At 44.6% G+C, this 13,680-nt stretch overlaps 1 protein-coding gene across 2 annotated transcripts in view; it reads left to right on the top strand.

The window, feature by feature from the left end:
* adamtsl5 (ADAMTS like 5) overlaps window positions 1-12,187 on the top strand; it is a 65,079-nt gene extending 52,892 nt beyond the window's left edge. Inside the window, exons 9-13 of one of the 2 annotated variants that reach the window (XM_083759635.1) lie at window positions 1,305-1,468; window positions 1,608-1,815; window positions 5,875-6,000; window positions 6,935-7,006; window positions 7,689-12,187. In XM_083759635.1, coding sequence (XP_083615761.1) covers window positions 1,305-1,468; window positions 1,608-1,815; window positions 5,875-6,000; window positions 6,935-7,006; window positions 7,689-8,026 — 908 coding nt within the window. In that variant the 3' untranslated portion in view covers window positions 8,027-12,187. The remainder of the gene's footprint in view (window positions 1-1,304; window positions 1,469-1,607; window positions 1,816-5,874; window positions 6,001-6,934; window positions 7,007-7,688) is intronic. The other variant, XM_083759636.1, reaches the window with a different exon arrangement.
* Window positions 12,188-13,680: the final 1,493 nt, after the last annotated feature.

Below are 13,680 nucleotides of genomic sequence, written 5' to 3'. Positions count from 1 at the left end.
GCATGGGAATACATCACATAAAAACATTTATCATGAAACATGCGTAAGCTAAGAAAGTAACAGTGGAATATCTATATAATGAAACTATACATATAAACTATACATATATACTACTATGCTATACATATGTACTATGACGTGCTATAACTACATACAATGCAATTATAGTGCTGTCTACATAACATGCTATAAGTCTGTATCAAATGCTATCCAAGTCTACAGAAATGCTATCTAAGGGGGTGGGGTAAGTGCTATGGGCCATGATGGAGTCTGAAAAGGTGCACGGGTTTTCAGACCAGGCGGAAGATTGGGAGTGATGCTGCAGTTCTGACTGCAATGGGAAGTGCATTCCACAGTTTTGGAGCCAGAAGGGAGAAGAGTTTGGGACGTGTGGAGCGCTGTCCCGGCGTTTTTAGTGAGGGTACTTCCAGCTTCCCTGCGTTGGCTGATCTGAGTCCGCGGGAGGGTTTGTAGGGTTCGATCATACTTGCAAGATATGGGGGAGCCATACCTTTGGTTGCTTTGAATGCCAGCATCAGAGTTTTGTATTCTGTGCGGGCAGCGACCGGGAGCCAGTGTAGGGCGCGGAGGAGGGGGGAGACATGTGAGAATTTTGGCTGGTTGAAGACCAAGCGAGCTGCAGCATTTTGGATCAGCTGGAGAGGCTTAAGTAGGCCAGTAAGGAGGGAGTTACAATAGTCGAGTTTTGACAAGACTGTTGTCTGGATTAGGAGCTGGGCTGATTCCTGGGTGAGGTACGGTCTAATTCGTCGTATGTTATAGAGTGTGAACCTACAGGATCGAGTGAAAGCTGTGATGTGAGTTTTGAACGAGAGCTGACTGTCCAGGACAACCGCAAGATTCCTAGCTGTTGGGACAGACGTTACCAGGGCGTTGTCTACGGAAATAGTTAGCTCCCGCATAGGGCAGGACTTAGCTGGGAAGAAGAGAAGCTCAGTCTTGTCTGGGTTCAGTTTGAGGTGGTTGGAGGACATCCACTATGAGATGTCAGCCAGGCATGCAGTGATGCGCTCTTCCACCTGAGTGGCAGAGGGGGGGGAGGATAGAAACAGTTGTGTGTCATCGGCGTAGCAGTGATAGGATATATTGTGAGCAGAGATGATAGTGCCAAGCGATTTAGTGTACAGTGAGAAAAGGAGGGGACCAAGTACAGATCCCTGTGGGACCCCAGTTTGGAGGGTTCGGGGGGATGATAACAGACCTTTCCAGGAAACCTGGTACTGTAGGTCCGGTCGTGTCATCCTCCACACCTTCATTCCACCCAACAACTTCTCTCTCATCAGCGCTCCAGAACGGCCGCTCCCAGTATGTGATCAACGGCTACTGGAAGATCAGCGTTCCTGGAGAGTACAGTGTGGCAGGAACCAAGCTGTTGTACCGTCGCTCCGCCGACACCTGGGAGAGCTTTGAGGTGCCGGGGCCCACCCAGGAGGACCTGCACATCATGGTCAGAGACACACATTTACACCACAGAATTTTATAAACCATACTGCACATCATGGTCAGAAACACACATTTAAATCAGTAGACATGTTATGTACAGGTGCTAGCCACACACAGTAACATGGTAGACATGTTATGTACAGGTGCTAGCCACAGACACGAACCCAGGGATAGAGTATGAGTACTGGCTGCCACCGGATCGCTACGCCCTCTACCACGGCAGGAAGAGCCCGCTGCGCCAGCCGCACCACAGCGCCACCTACCTGCCGTGGGCTCCACCCACCACCACCTCAACCACCACTACCACCACCACCACGCGGCCTCCACCCGTCACCACACGACCCAACTGGGGTGAGATATTTTTTATTTTTGTCTCCACCAGGCCGAAGGCATGGGGAGAGAGTATGTTTTGCACTCCGTCCGTCCGTCCGTGTGTGTGTCCGTCCGTGTGTCCGTCCGTGTGTCCGTGAGCAGCTAATCTCGGCCACCGTAAACCCGGTCGATGCCAAATTTTGCACACACACTCCCTGGATGCCAACGATGAACCTCTGCCCCAAACTTTCCAGAACGGCCTGTTATAGCGCCACCAGGAGGCCGCTTTGTGCAAAACAAGTTTTTGCACAGTACACCTACAGATTTTGTCCAAACATCACGCAAATTGGTACACAGTCTCTCTAGAGCCATTCAACGAAACCGGTCTTTCAGATTTCTCACACTCCATCCTGATTGGTTAAGATTGGCTTCCAAAGTTCACAGGAGTGCTCAGTTTCAAACAAAATGCTGCAAATCATGAACACATCGCGTGATTTCCGTGAAATTGTGCACCCACATTCCCACTAGGCCGAGGACGAAATGCCACATGAACAATTTCAACTCAGCCTCAAGGTGGCGCTATAACTGGCCGAAAAGTGTTTTTACCTCTAACTGCACGGATCTGTGGATAACTTTGTATGCCAACTCCCTAGAGGCCAAGGAAAAACCTTTGTCTGGAATTTTTCACATCTGCCACCAGGAGGCCGACATATGTAAAACACATTTTCTATTATTACTCCTTCAGATTTTATCCAAATTTCACGCAAATCGGTACACATGATCTCCATAGTCATGTGATCAAGACAGGTTTGTTTGATTTCTCATATTCCATCCTGATTGGTCACGATTGGCTCCTACAGTAGCCCACTTTGTACAAATCGCCACAACTCCTCAACGCAGCGTCCCATTGCGATGAAACTGTGCACGCATATTCCCACTAGGCTGAGGAAGAATCCTGGTGGAGACCTGTGCCCAGAAGGGCACTTTTTCTAGTTACATTTTAATTTAGTCATATTTTATAGGTAATCTGAAATGTAATCTACAGTTGATTCTGTCTACTCAAATGTATTTTTACGGGCCTTGATGACGTAGTAATGCCTGATTTTACCTTTGGTTGCAGGCTGAAAATAGCCGATCTACAAACTCACAATGCGTCAAAGCGGGTTAGATCTGCGATGTACAGAGCCCAACACCTGAAAACATACAATGACTCGTCTTTCCGTTCTACTGGATCTCTTTATCTCCACTAGTCCCTCCCTAACATTTTAGTCTAGTTTGTATTTATTGACGAAATTGTCATTATATTTTGTCTAGTTTTAGTCATAGCTTAGTCATAGCTTAGTTAGTTCATCAGGGAAAAAAATTAGACCCCAAACATTGTCCGTCATATAAATCAAAACTGATCTGTTCCTAGGTTCATTTGCTCATCCTGCTGTTTTAGCTGTGTGTAGAGAGTATGACTGACTGGCCTTTAAAATAGGACATTAAGGTGTTTTATCTGTGTGAAGAGTATGACTGACTGGCCTTTAAAATAGGACATTAAGGTGTTTTATCTGTGTGAAGAGTATGACTGACTGGCCTTTAAAATAGGACATTAAGGTGTTTTATCTGTGTGAAGAGTATGACTGACTGGCCTTTAAAATAGGACATTAAGGCAATAAAAGCAAAGATTATACGATGTAACGAGTGGATTTTATTGGCTGTACAGGGCACAGACTTTGACTGCCTAATCTGAGGCAATAAATGTATTCCAGTAAAATCTGTGTTTTATTGGCACTATAACTAAACACTATAACTTAAACGCTAGAAATCGTATACCCTACTGGACCAAAGTGGCAACATTTCCAACCTGAGGGTGGCGCTAGAGGGAAGGCCATATGTGGTCACATAGATCAATAGTGATGCTCCTAGGGAGCCATGACAATAACACCAGTGGTTTTCTTACAGTCTTGCTTGGCCGACAGGGCAGGGCAGGAATGTCAGGGAGGCCACGACATTGCCCCTCAGTTTGGCCTTGTGCCCCCTTCAAAAAACGTCATGCCCTGAGGCCACAGTGGCCTTCATTCCCCAGCTGACTGCACTTTCTCCTCCGTCTCTTTCTTGTTAGTACAGTATGTAGACACCAGTGTCTCTTTCTTGTCAATATGCAGACCCCAGTGGGGCGCGGTGACACAGTCGGTAGCATTGTCGCCTCAGAGCTGGGGAGTGGGGACACTGTGGGCGCTGGGGCCGTGTTCTCTCCTCCGAGTCATCAGCGCCTATACCCTAGGTGCTGTTGGCAAAAGGGCCTTTCTGTGTGGAGTTTGCATGTTCTCCCCGTAGCCCTAGGGTAGGTAAAAAACGGGTTACAAAACTTGTGGAATAAAAAGAAAACCAGAATTGATGACATCAATTAATTACCAACTGCTGCCTTATATCCCATGACTGAGAGGTCGGCTAGATCGATGCAAAAAAGTGTGTGGTTGCCTAGAGAGCCAATCAGGACGATAGGTTGTCAGTACAGCCAATGACAAACATAGGTCTCAACTACAGCAAGTGAGCGTGAAAGAACCGCAGAGAGAACATTGACCAGCTGTGCTTACACAGCAGCTGGTAAAAAAAAGGAAAACAAATCCACTTATGAAGTGGACAGGAATGCCTACTGAGAGGAAACAACCTTCTGGCCTTGACAGCCCATACATCCAAACAGAAAAGTCCTATAATCTGACTGACGATACTAGGTGAAAAAAAGGGCTACAGAAATCGTGGGATAAAAATGTAGAGAATTTAGAGAAAAAACATGTAGACAACAGTGTCTCTTTCTTGTCAATATGTAGACACCTGTGTCTCTTGTAGACACTGGTGTAGACACCTGTCTTTTGTTGAGATTCTGAATTCTTAGCTCCAATGAGTCCCCATCTTTGAACCAATCCAGTAGCTTTGTTTGGTGCAGGGCTGAGCATGGATCAGATTGTAAATAATATTTATTTATTTCACTGCAGATAGTCTACTTATTAAATGTATCATCCTTAACCCTTAAATTAAATTAATTATTTTAATGGACTGAAATCTTGTTTTATTTGATGGCCTTCCTGCCCTGGCATTTGGTCTTTGGGCCATAAAAAATGGACAACACCTAAGAACAAGTGGCCTTGCCCCTAAAGCCTATAACCACACCAAAGGGTCAAGACGGTTTTAGCGTTGTCCCTGCGGTGTGATATGTCTTGTTGCACGTTGACCCACGTTGACCCTAGTGATTCAACGCATGAAATTCATTGGCCCAAACCATACCAAAGGGTCAAGACGATTTTAGCGTTAACTCCTTGCAACCGTTTGGACCCAAGGAGTTGCATGGTGACCCTTTGGTGTGGTTAGGGCTTAAAATTCAGAAATTCCACGCCTGCTGACATCACCCTAAAGTCAATCTTTGTATGCTTATTGCCAAAATACCTAGTCTGTATTAGTGTAAAGGTCGTGGATGGGGCATGTGTGTATACATTTGTACGTGTCTGGTGACGGAGCCGCGGAATGCGGTCGTCAAAGCCGTTTATCTCTGATGATAAGACTAGAACACACAGAAAGTCAGAGTACGTCTGCTCTTTTTGAATGTAATACAACATTCAATGTTTAAACTTGTGTGTGCACGTGGCATAATGCATGTCTGTGTTTGCCTAGCTGTCTGTCTGTCTGTTCGTTCAGTGAAAATTGAATGTCCCACCATCATGAAGAATAGTGATGATAATGATGTCTTACGGTGTTGATTCCGTGACAAAATAAATTAAAAATAAATTAAAACCAAAAGTAAAGTCATTTGGTGTGCTCAGAAAATAGCAGATCTACAAGCTCACAATGCGTCGCAGGGCTTGTAGATCGGCTGTTTTCAGTATCTAACCACAAGTGTAAAAACCGTCATTACGACGTCATCAAGGCACCACCAAAATACTTTTGTCGACAAAATCAACTGCAGATTTAGTCGACCAAAACTAGACTCAAACTAATACATATCAGATGACTAAAATACGGCTAAAACTAAATGACATTTTATTCAAAAGACTATGACTAAAACTAAATAAAAATTTGCTGTCAAAAATGGAACACTGATGTCTTATTCCCGGCTAGTAGCCTGGCCCGTGTGGCCTTCTCATCACAACCCCCACCATGGACACGGCCCCCAGCAGCCAGTCCTGCCCCGCCTGGAGAGGGAGGACAGCCACAGGAACCGGCTGCCCCAGCATTCACCTGGAAGTATGTTCCTAATGTTAACCCATTATTAACCCATTTTGAGTGGGAACCCCTTTTGGTGTTTTGTTTTTTTTACTAATAATTTTTATCCCACGATTTTGTAACCCATTTTTCACCCCTGTGTCAATTATCTAATGTGATCCTGGGTTCTACACACCCTCCGCTAACCTAGTCCCCATATATGGGACATGGGGAGAGCAACGGACTTGAACTCATGCTTCCTTCATGCCTGAGTGTCCAAGTTGCTCCTTTCCCTGGTTGGACATAGAGCGTGGAAGGAACACGTTATTCCAACCAGTTCCTTTCCCCTCCATCAGGCGCCCCGGCTGGCCAGGGGGAGGCAGTTTAGAGACCAGGATTACTGCATGTTTTTTGTGAGGGTCCTTTTGGTGTTTTAAGCATTATTATGTTATAATTTAGCTATTGAAAAATAGCAGATTTACAAGCTCATAGCGCGCCACCGAGTGCCGCACTACTAGCTTGTAGGTCTGCTATTTTGTTTAAATAGTGAAAATGTGGCGCAAAACGTTGAATATATATTCTTTCAGAGAACGTTTTTAGCTCAAATCTTTGCTTCTTGGTGGGGTCTCTGGAACAACATTTTCAGATGGGGGTTGGTGGCCAATTACATATAATTTTTGGGGTCCTTGACCGTCCTTGACATGAAATATTGAGCACCACTGAATAGAAACATGAGGTTTTTCAGAAAAAAATACATTTTAAAAAGATTTCTTTTTTAAATTCGACGTCAGGCCTAAATGGGTTAAGACCCGAGGACACGATTCTACAAAGTGTCTTCTAAACAGTTTTCTGAAAAACATACAGTGTTGTCAAGTAACTAAAGTAATATATTACTTTCAGTAATATTATTACGTTTTTCCATTCAATCAGTGGCCTTACTGTTTTGTTATCAACTGTTTTGCTGTCACTCTCGCAGGTCATTGTGGGAAATGTCGGCGGATTCGCGGTCGAGGGGAGCGTCAGCGACAGTATTGCATGAAGGACTTTGGTGAGTCTGACTACGTATATCATCATACATACAGTCTGAATGAACACGTGTATCATTATCATATTTTTTTTCATTTTTGGGGGGGGGGGGGGGAGCGAGCACCGCAAAAGTGTCCTCCTTTCTGAGGTCTTGCAGGTGGCCACCCTAGCACTGTGGCACGTTTAGAGCTTATAGATCGGCTATTTTCAGCATGCAAAAAAGTGTAAAACTGTAGATTGATAGATGTTACTACTTACTAGCTAGATTCAAGCCCACCACACCGGCTGCGTCCCCCGCGCGGCGCCGCGCGGCGGACACAGCCGCCTCCATTATTTTCAATGAACCTATCGCACACCGGCTGCGTCCGACGCGCGCTGGCGTGCGGTCACGCCTCGCCTGCCGCGCCGATGCACTGCTGTTCTATTTTCCAGGCGTTGCCGCGCGGCCTCCACCCGGCTATCCGTGGGCGTGGCAATGGAATATAGTCAACAAAACTCCCCAGCCGCGTGGTAGCGCGCCGCGTCCTGTTGGTGTTGCCGTGCGGCTATGGCGCGCGGCAATACTGTGCCGCGCCGGTCGCAGACGGTGTGTGTCGGGCTTCAGTATACTTATTATTTAGTAGACTAAAACTGTCAAAGTTAACACTGGAGTTGAGTCGAGTTGCGCCAATATTTTAACCAAACGTCTCTTTCCTCATTGGCAGTGTTCCGGGCCAAAGTGGTGGGGAAGTGGTACCGAGGCGAGGAGACCCGCTACGACGTCCAGATGGTCTACACGTATCGCAACCGCTTCCGCCTGGAGCACCGGGAGTTCCTGTGGGTGCCCAACGTGTGCGACTGCCCCCACCTGGAGCAGGGCCACCAGTACGTGTTCATGGTGCGCCGGCACATCAACCACGAGCACACGCTGAACCGCATACTGCTGGAGGAGGACAGCTACGTGGTGCCCTACAGGCCCAGAGAGGACGCGCTGCTGCAGCCTCTGCAGGCGCTCTGCAGCAACAGGGGAGCCAAGAAGCCGGCAGAGCTGAGGAGATACTAGCCTGAAAGAGACCTACTATATGGGCATAGAGGGGGGCGGACTTATCTCCCGGCTGAGAAAGCCGGGGACTTCCTGGTTCAACAACCACCACACGGGGTGTACTTGTACGTACATCATGTCCACGGGGTGTACTTGTACATCAAGCTGCCTCGTGCTACAGAAACAGGAGACAGGCTCCTGCCCTATGGCTCGGCAAGGCTTAGCCTACTTTTTTACTCACCAAAACAAAGACGTTTGTCAATAGAAAAGTTCCATTGACCGGATCTGTAGAATGCGAGTAATTAAAACATTTCTTTCATTACGTGGATTATTTAGCATTTCGGCCAAAAGGTGTCTTTTAGATGTGAGGTGGGGTCCACTAAGTGTTTCCACTAAGGAAAGTAGGCTCTCAACAATCTTTGTTTCGGTGAGTAGCGAAAGTATATATTTTCTTTTTTTTACTAAAGACGAAAGGCTGTGTAACCTGTGGTGCGTGCGCAAGGGATGTAAAGTTCCATAGGGTTACGGAGAACTCCTTCTAACGCTATGGACCAGTCCAGAGCTAGACGGTACATGTTCATCAGGCATGTGCGCACATAGACATCAAAGGGGGCTACAGCCTTTTTACCAGTCTGTAAAAAAACTGCCCTTTCCAGACCATGAATGCAGCATTTACTACATGGTGAAATAACTCCATATGCCCTCCTTTCCATGCCATAGCCAAAGGCAGCATTCAGGAGATTTTTTTTTTTTTTTGAACTCTCCTTGACATAAACGCAACATTTTGCGTTGAAAGAATTTGTCCTCTGTGTAAAAATCCATGTCGCTTCAGTAGATAAAGAGTGCGGGGTCGTTCCCCAAAAACAGTGGATCTACACGCTCTCAACTTGTGAGCTTGTAGATCCACTATTTTCACAAAAGTGCCCTTTTTTAGGGGATTTCAGCCTCTGCCTCTCTAACATTCTCTGCAACGTCCCTACTGTTCTTCTGTGTGTGTGTGTGTGTGTGTGTGTGTGTGTGTGTGTGTGTGTGTGTGTGTGTGTGTGTGTGTGTGTGTGTGTGTGTGTGTGTGTGTGTGTGTGTGTGTGTGTGTGTCCATGCTAATTTGTTTGTTTCTGTGTGCGTCTGTGTACACGAGTGCAACAGGAAATCTAATCAAACCTGTAGCTTCTTCTCAACCTTCGAATTGAACCAACAAAGGACCCGTTCTCACCGACACGAGAGTTGATCCAAATGAACTCGCTGCTTTATCGAACAAGACAAAAAAAAGACTTTGAAATTATTTAATAGCTAACCAGCCAGGTATAGCACTTTAATATAAGTGGACATAGAGCACTGAAGTCTGATGCCACCGCTGCTAGAGAGCCCCTTGTTTCTGGGGTTATTTGTTGTGTTGAAATCCCTACAGGTTCATCTCAGATCGCCTCATATAAGAACTACTGTATGTTCCAAAAATAAACACATCATCCGGGCTTTTCTGTCAGGGGCTTGGCTCTGCATCGTTTATGATTATAACGGTTGCAACAATAACAATTAAGGAACCAATTATAGCAAAAATGAGGGAGGTGGTGGGTCAGTTCAGAATAAGGCCGATTCATACTCCTATTTTAGAGCTGAATAAAAATCGGTTCGGCTCTGTAGAGCCTACAATATGACATAATTTGAGGTTCGGGGGGGCGGGTACCGTCCTAAAGTCGGCTCTTCTGTGCTACTGAACATTTCTGACGAGCCGAAATCATTTCGGCACTACAGCGCTGAAACAGCGGTAAAATAGAAGTATGAATCGGCCCTAAGAATAACTAAAGAAATCAGTAAATGGCCCAGGCCGTAGCGTAACGGTCTGGGCACCGGACTGGTAATCCAGTCGCAGTGTGCCGCGGGTTAGACTCCCGGACCCGACACGGCCTTTACTGCATGTCTTCCCCCATCTCTCTCCCGTTTCCTGTCAGCCTACTGTCTGTCCCTTCAAAAATCAATAAAAGGCGTAAGCCGCAAAAAAAAAATCTTAAAAAAAAAAAAAAAAAAAAAAATCAGTAAATAAGTTTAACTGTAATTTATTAAATCAAAACAAAATAAAGTTTTCAATAGCAAAATGTTCACTTAATGAAATCAAAATGACAAAACTGCCTCGAAAGGGATGGGTGTAAAGCTCAAGTGTCCTGGCACTGTCCAAAACTAAACTTAAATGTCCAAATCTCCTCTCCGCAAAGTCCGTCCTCAGTCGAAATCCAAACTCCAAAAACTAAAAGAAGGTCTCTAAATCCAATAGTAGAATCCAATATTCAGGAAAGTACTACAGAAAGGAAATATGGCAAGACTTGGGAGATATTCCTCTTGCTTCTCCAGTAGCCTGTCTGTCTCTCTGTTCACCTCCACTCTGGACTGACAGAGTCAAAACTCTCCAGGTGGCCCAAACATTGTGATTGCCCATCACTCCATCAGCCAGGTGAGCTGTGGAGTCTCTCAATCACGGCTTGTTGCCATAGCAACACATGCATCTCATTGGCTTCTTGTAGCATATAGTCCAGCAGATAAATAGGACAATTTCATAGAGCAGCGGATTGGTAGAAAATAATAAAATACATGAAAATGGAGCATAGCAAACAAAAATACATAGAAACAATGTGACTCTGGGCACAGAGGTTACATATTAATCATTCATATTTTAAACAGCTTGTTTCTGGAAGTCAATGTCGCTACTAAATTAAGCCACACTGTCAAGACAACAAGCGATGGGCATGACGATTCATATCCATATGAGAAACATCGCCCGGGTTGATTTGTTTATTTTTCTAACGCAGTCCTTATGAGGCATCTAATATTCTCCTGTGGGTATTTCAACACAACTAATAACCAAATGAACCAGGGGAATAGCGCCCTCTAACGTCAGGACATCAGTGGTCCATTATGACCACCTTTACACCGATGCCAAAGATAAATTAAATTGTATTGTTTTGTTTTGTATTATTAATTTGTTTTGTGTGCCTTGTTAACTTGTTAACTCACTCTCAAAATATAGCAAAAACATATTGTTTCATATTGTATTTATATAAAATATAAGCTTAAATCACAACACAATATTGTGTTTCACATGCTAAATGTATTTCCATTACCTACAGTATATTGCATAGCTATGTTTTTCACTTGTGGTATTATTATTTTTATAATAAAACAGGTCTACTTCTTCTGAGAAAATGATACAAATGTATGTATAACAAACAGTATTTAACAAATGTTTGGCACAGTTGCTTCAGCTATATTTCATTTACATGTTTTTGAACAATGTTGTAGTCTGCTACATAATTAATTATATCTTTTGTAAAAACAATTAACTAGAAAAGTTCCAGGTGTCTGCACTCTCCGCCAGGCCAGGTTGCCTATCCACAGTCGTGTAAAGTATAAGTACACCAAAGTGTAAAATGTACTCAAGTGCTGTACTTAACTCATTGACTTTGTTTCAGTCTGTGTCCCTTCCCTGCCAAGCTCTCCAAGTCGGATATCTTACTTGTAAGACTATTAACTCGATCCCGGGCCGAGATCCGGAACTTAGCGATAGCCTATATGGCTATTTAGAGCCATTTAGAGCCCGAAACATACATTTTGTAACCGAAACCAGCGACGCTTTATAGTTATGAACCAGGGAAAAGTTTGCTTTAATTAAACAACAAAATCTTTGTTGGAGGTGCATGTTCTGGGTGAAGTTTTGCATATTCTGCCCATGTCCCCTAGGATAGGTACTGGTAGCATCACAAAAAACATGCAGTCTGGTCTCTAAACAGCTTCCCCCTGGCCAGCCGGGGCACCTGATGGAGGGGAAAGGAACTGGTTGGAATAACGTGTTCCTGCCACACACTACGTCCTACCGGTGGAAACTCCCCCCTGTCAGGTGAAAGGAAGCGGCTTGGACTCCTCATGCCTTGAAGGAAGCATGAGGTCAGTCCTTTGCTCTCCCCAGGTTGGCAGAGGGAGTGTAGAGCCCATGATTACATTAGACAATTGACACTGGGTGAATTAATGGGTTACAAAACTTGTGGGATAACAAATAGAAAAAATCCAGTTATCATTGAAGTGGACGGGAACGCCATCTATTCTAAACAGAAAGGTCCTATATATACTGTATACTAACGACATTAAACTCACCAACATTGTAGCTGTATGGAAAGCATGAATTATCCTCTTTATATGTGCAAAGTTTTTGTTTAATAAAAATCCACCATAGACATGTCATGAGCTACTTTCTGTCAAGAAATTCCGTGCAAGTGTCAGAGTTTGGAAGCGCTCGTTTTCAATAACACACCGTCATTATGTGACATTTAGAAACGGGTGGTACACAGGACCGCTGATTTCCAGCGAGCACTTCCAAACTCCGCCACTCAGTCTAGATGAGAGGGGCATGTCCCGGTGGAAAGGTAATGCATGTGCTTTGATCCCATGACTCCAGAGATAATGTGTATTCGAGTAATGGAAAACCACGCCCACCTGGGTGAAACACATGCAGGTAGGAAAGTGAATGCCCCATGCTTTATATGGGGATTGGTGTGGTGGTTCCCTATGGTAATTAGCATCCTAATTACCGTAGGTGGGACGTCTACCTATGATAATTTGAATGAACTGGCACACCCCAAGTTACGGATTTGGATTCATCATCATAAGAACATGCTTACGAACAATTCTGCCTACTTAAGAACGTTTCATGACTCTGACCTGACTTCTCTTAGCAAGAAATGTAAGAGTAACTATTATTACTGTACCTTATGACCTTAAATTGGGTCGGCTCCAAAGGAATAATTATATGTGCGGCTATCACAAGGATCACAATCACAAACCAGGTAAGCAAAAAAGTTTGAGAAAAAATCACACCCGTGTGAACTGAGTGGTGCAACTCCCCTCTCTCCCCTCTCTCCCCCCCCCCCCCCCCTCCTCTCCTCTCTCTCTCTCTCTCTCTCTCTCTCTCATTAGCAGGCAACAGTGCAGCACTAATACTATCTCTCTCTCTGTTTCTGGCACAATAGCGCCCCTACTGGTACAGTAGTCATAGTCATACTGATGCTGATGAACCAACACATACATATAGGCACACACATAGGTGAACACGGACATTGCTGTTCCTTGGAGTGGTTGCACCACTCAAAAAAGAGTTTTACAACACAAGGATAGGGCAAGTATACATGTATAAGACGTCAGGGTGGCCAAAGCCAAAACAACAAACAAAAACCCAACCCTACCTGGAAAGAAAATGAGCTAAGCTACACCAAAAATAAATTAGAATATAAGCTCCCCGACTAAACAAAAAATATGGTCCAAAAGGGGGAATAAAATAAATGGCAGCACACCCTTACCAATTAAGCTTCCCTCTTTGGAACACAAGAAATGGTTTGCAAAGGATAGCTGTTCTGGTTTAAGGACTTCAGTGTTTTGTACCATACTATTGTATGAGTACAGAACAAAGAATGTTTGCTTTCGCCATCTTTGTTGAAGAATAGTCTGGGCAATTAAGATTTAGTCTTACTAGAATCTTATATTTAGATTTAGTCTGGCTTAATCTAGTCACCTCTGAGGTAGGTTTCTGGAGGTCAATGATTCCAAGCCACTCCTTCAATCTCCACTCCACCCTCCAATCACCATGCAGCACTGAAAAACACTGACAGTGGATTAAACACTAATATAAATCCATG

This window comes from Protomyctophum parallelum (assembly GCF_964188405.1).
Source record: "Protomyctophum parallelum genome assembly, chromosome: 2".
Lineage (NCBI taxonomy): Eukaryota > Metazoa > Chordata > Actinopteri > Myctophiformes > Myctophidae > Protomyctophum > Protomyctophum parallelum.
Note: the sequence above shows the minus strand (reverse complement) of the source record. Positions and strands in the feature narration are given on the sequence as shown.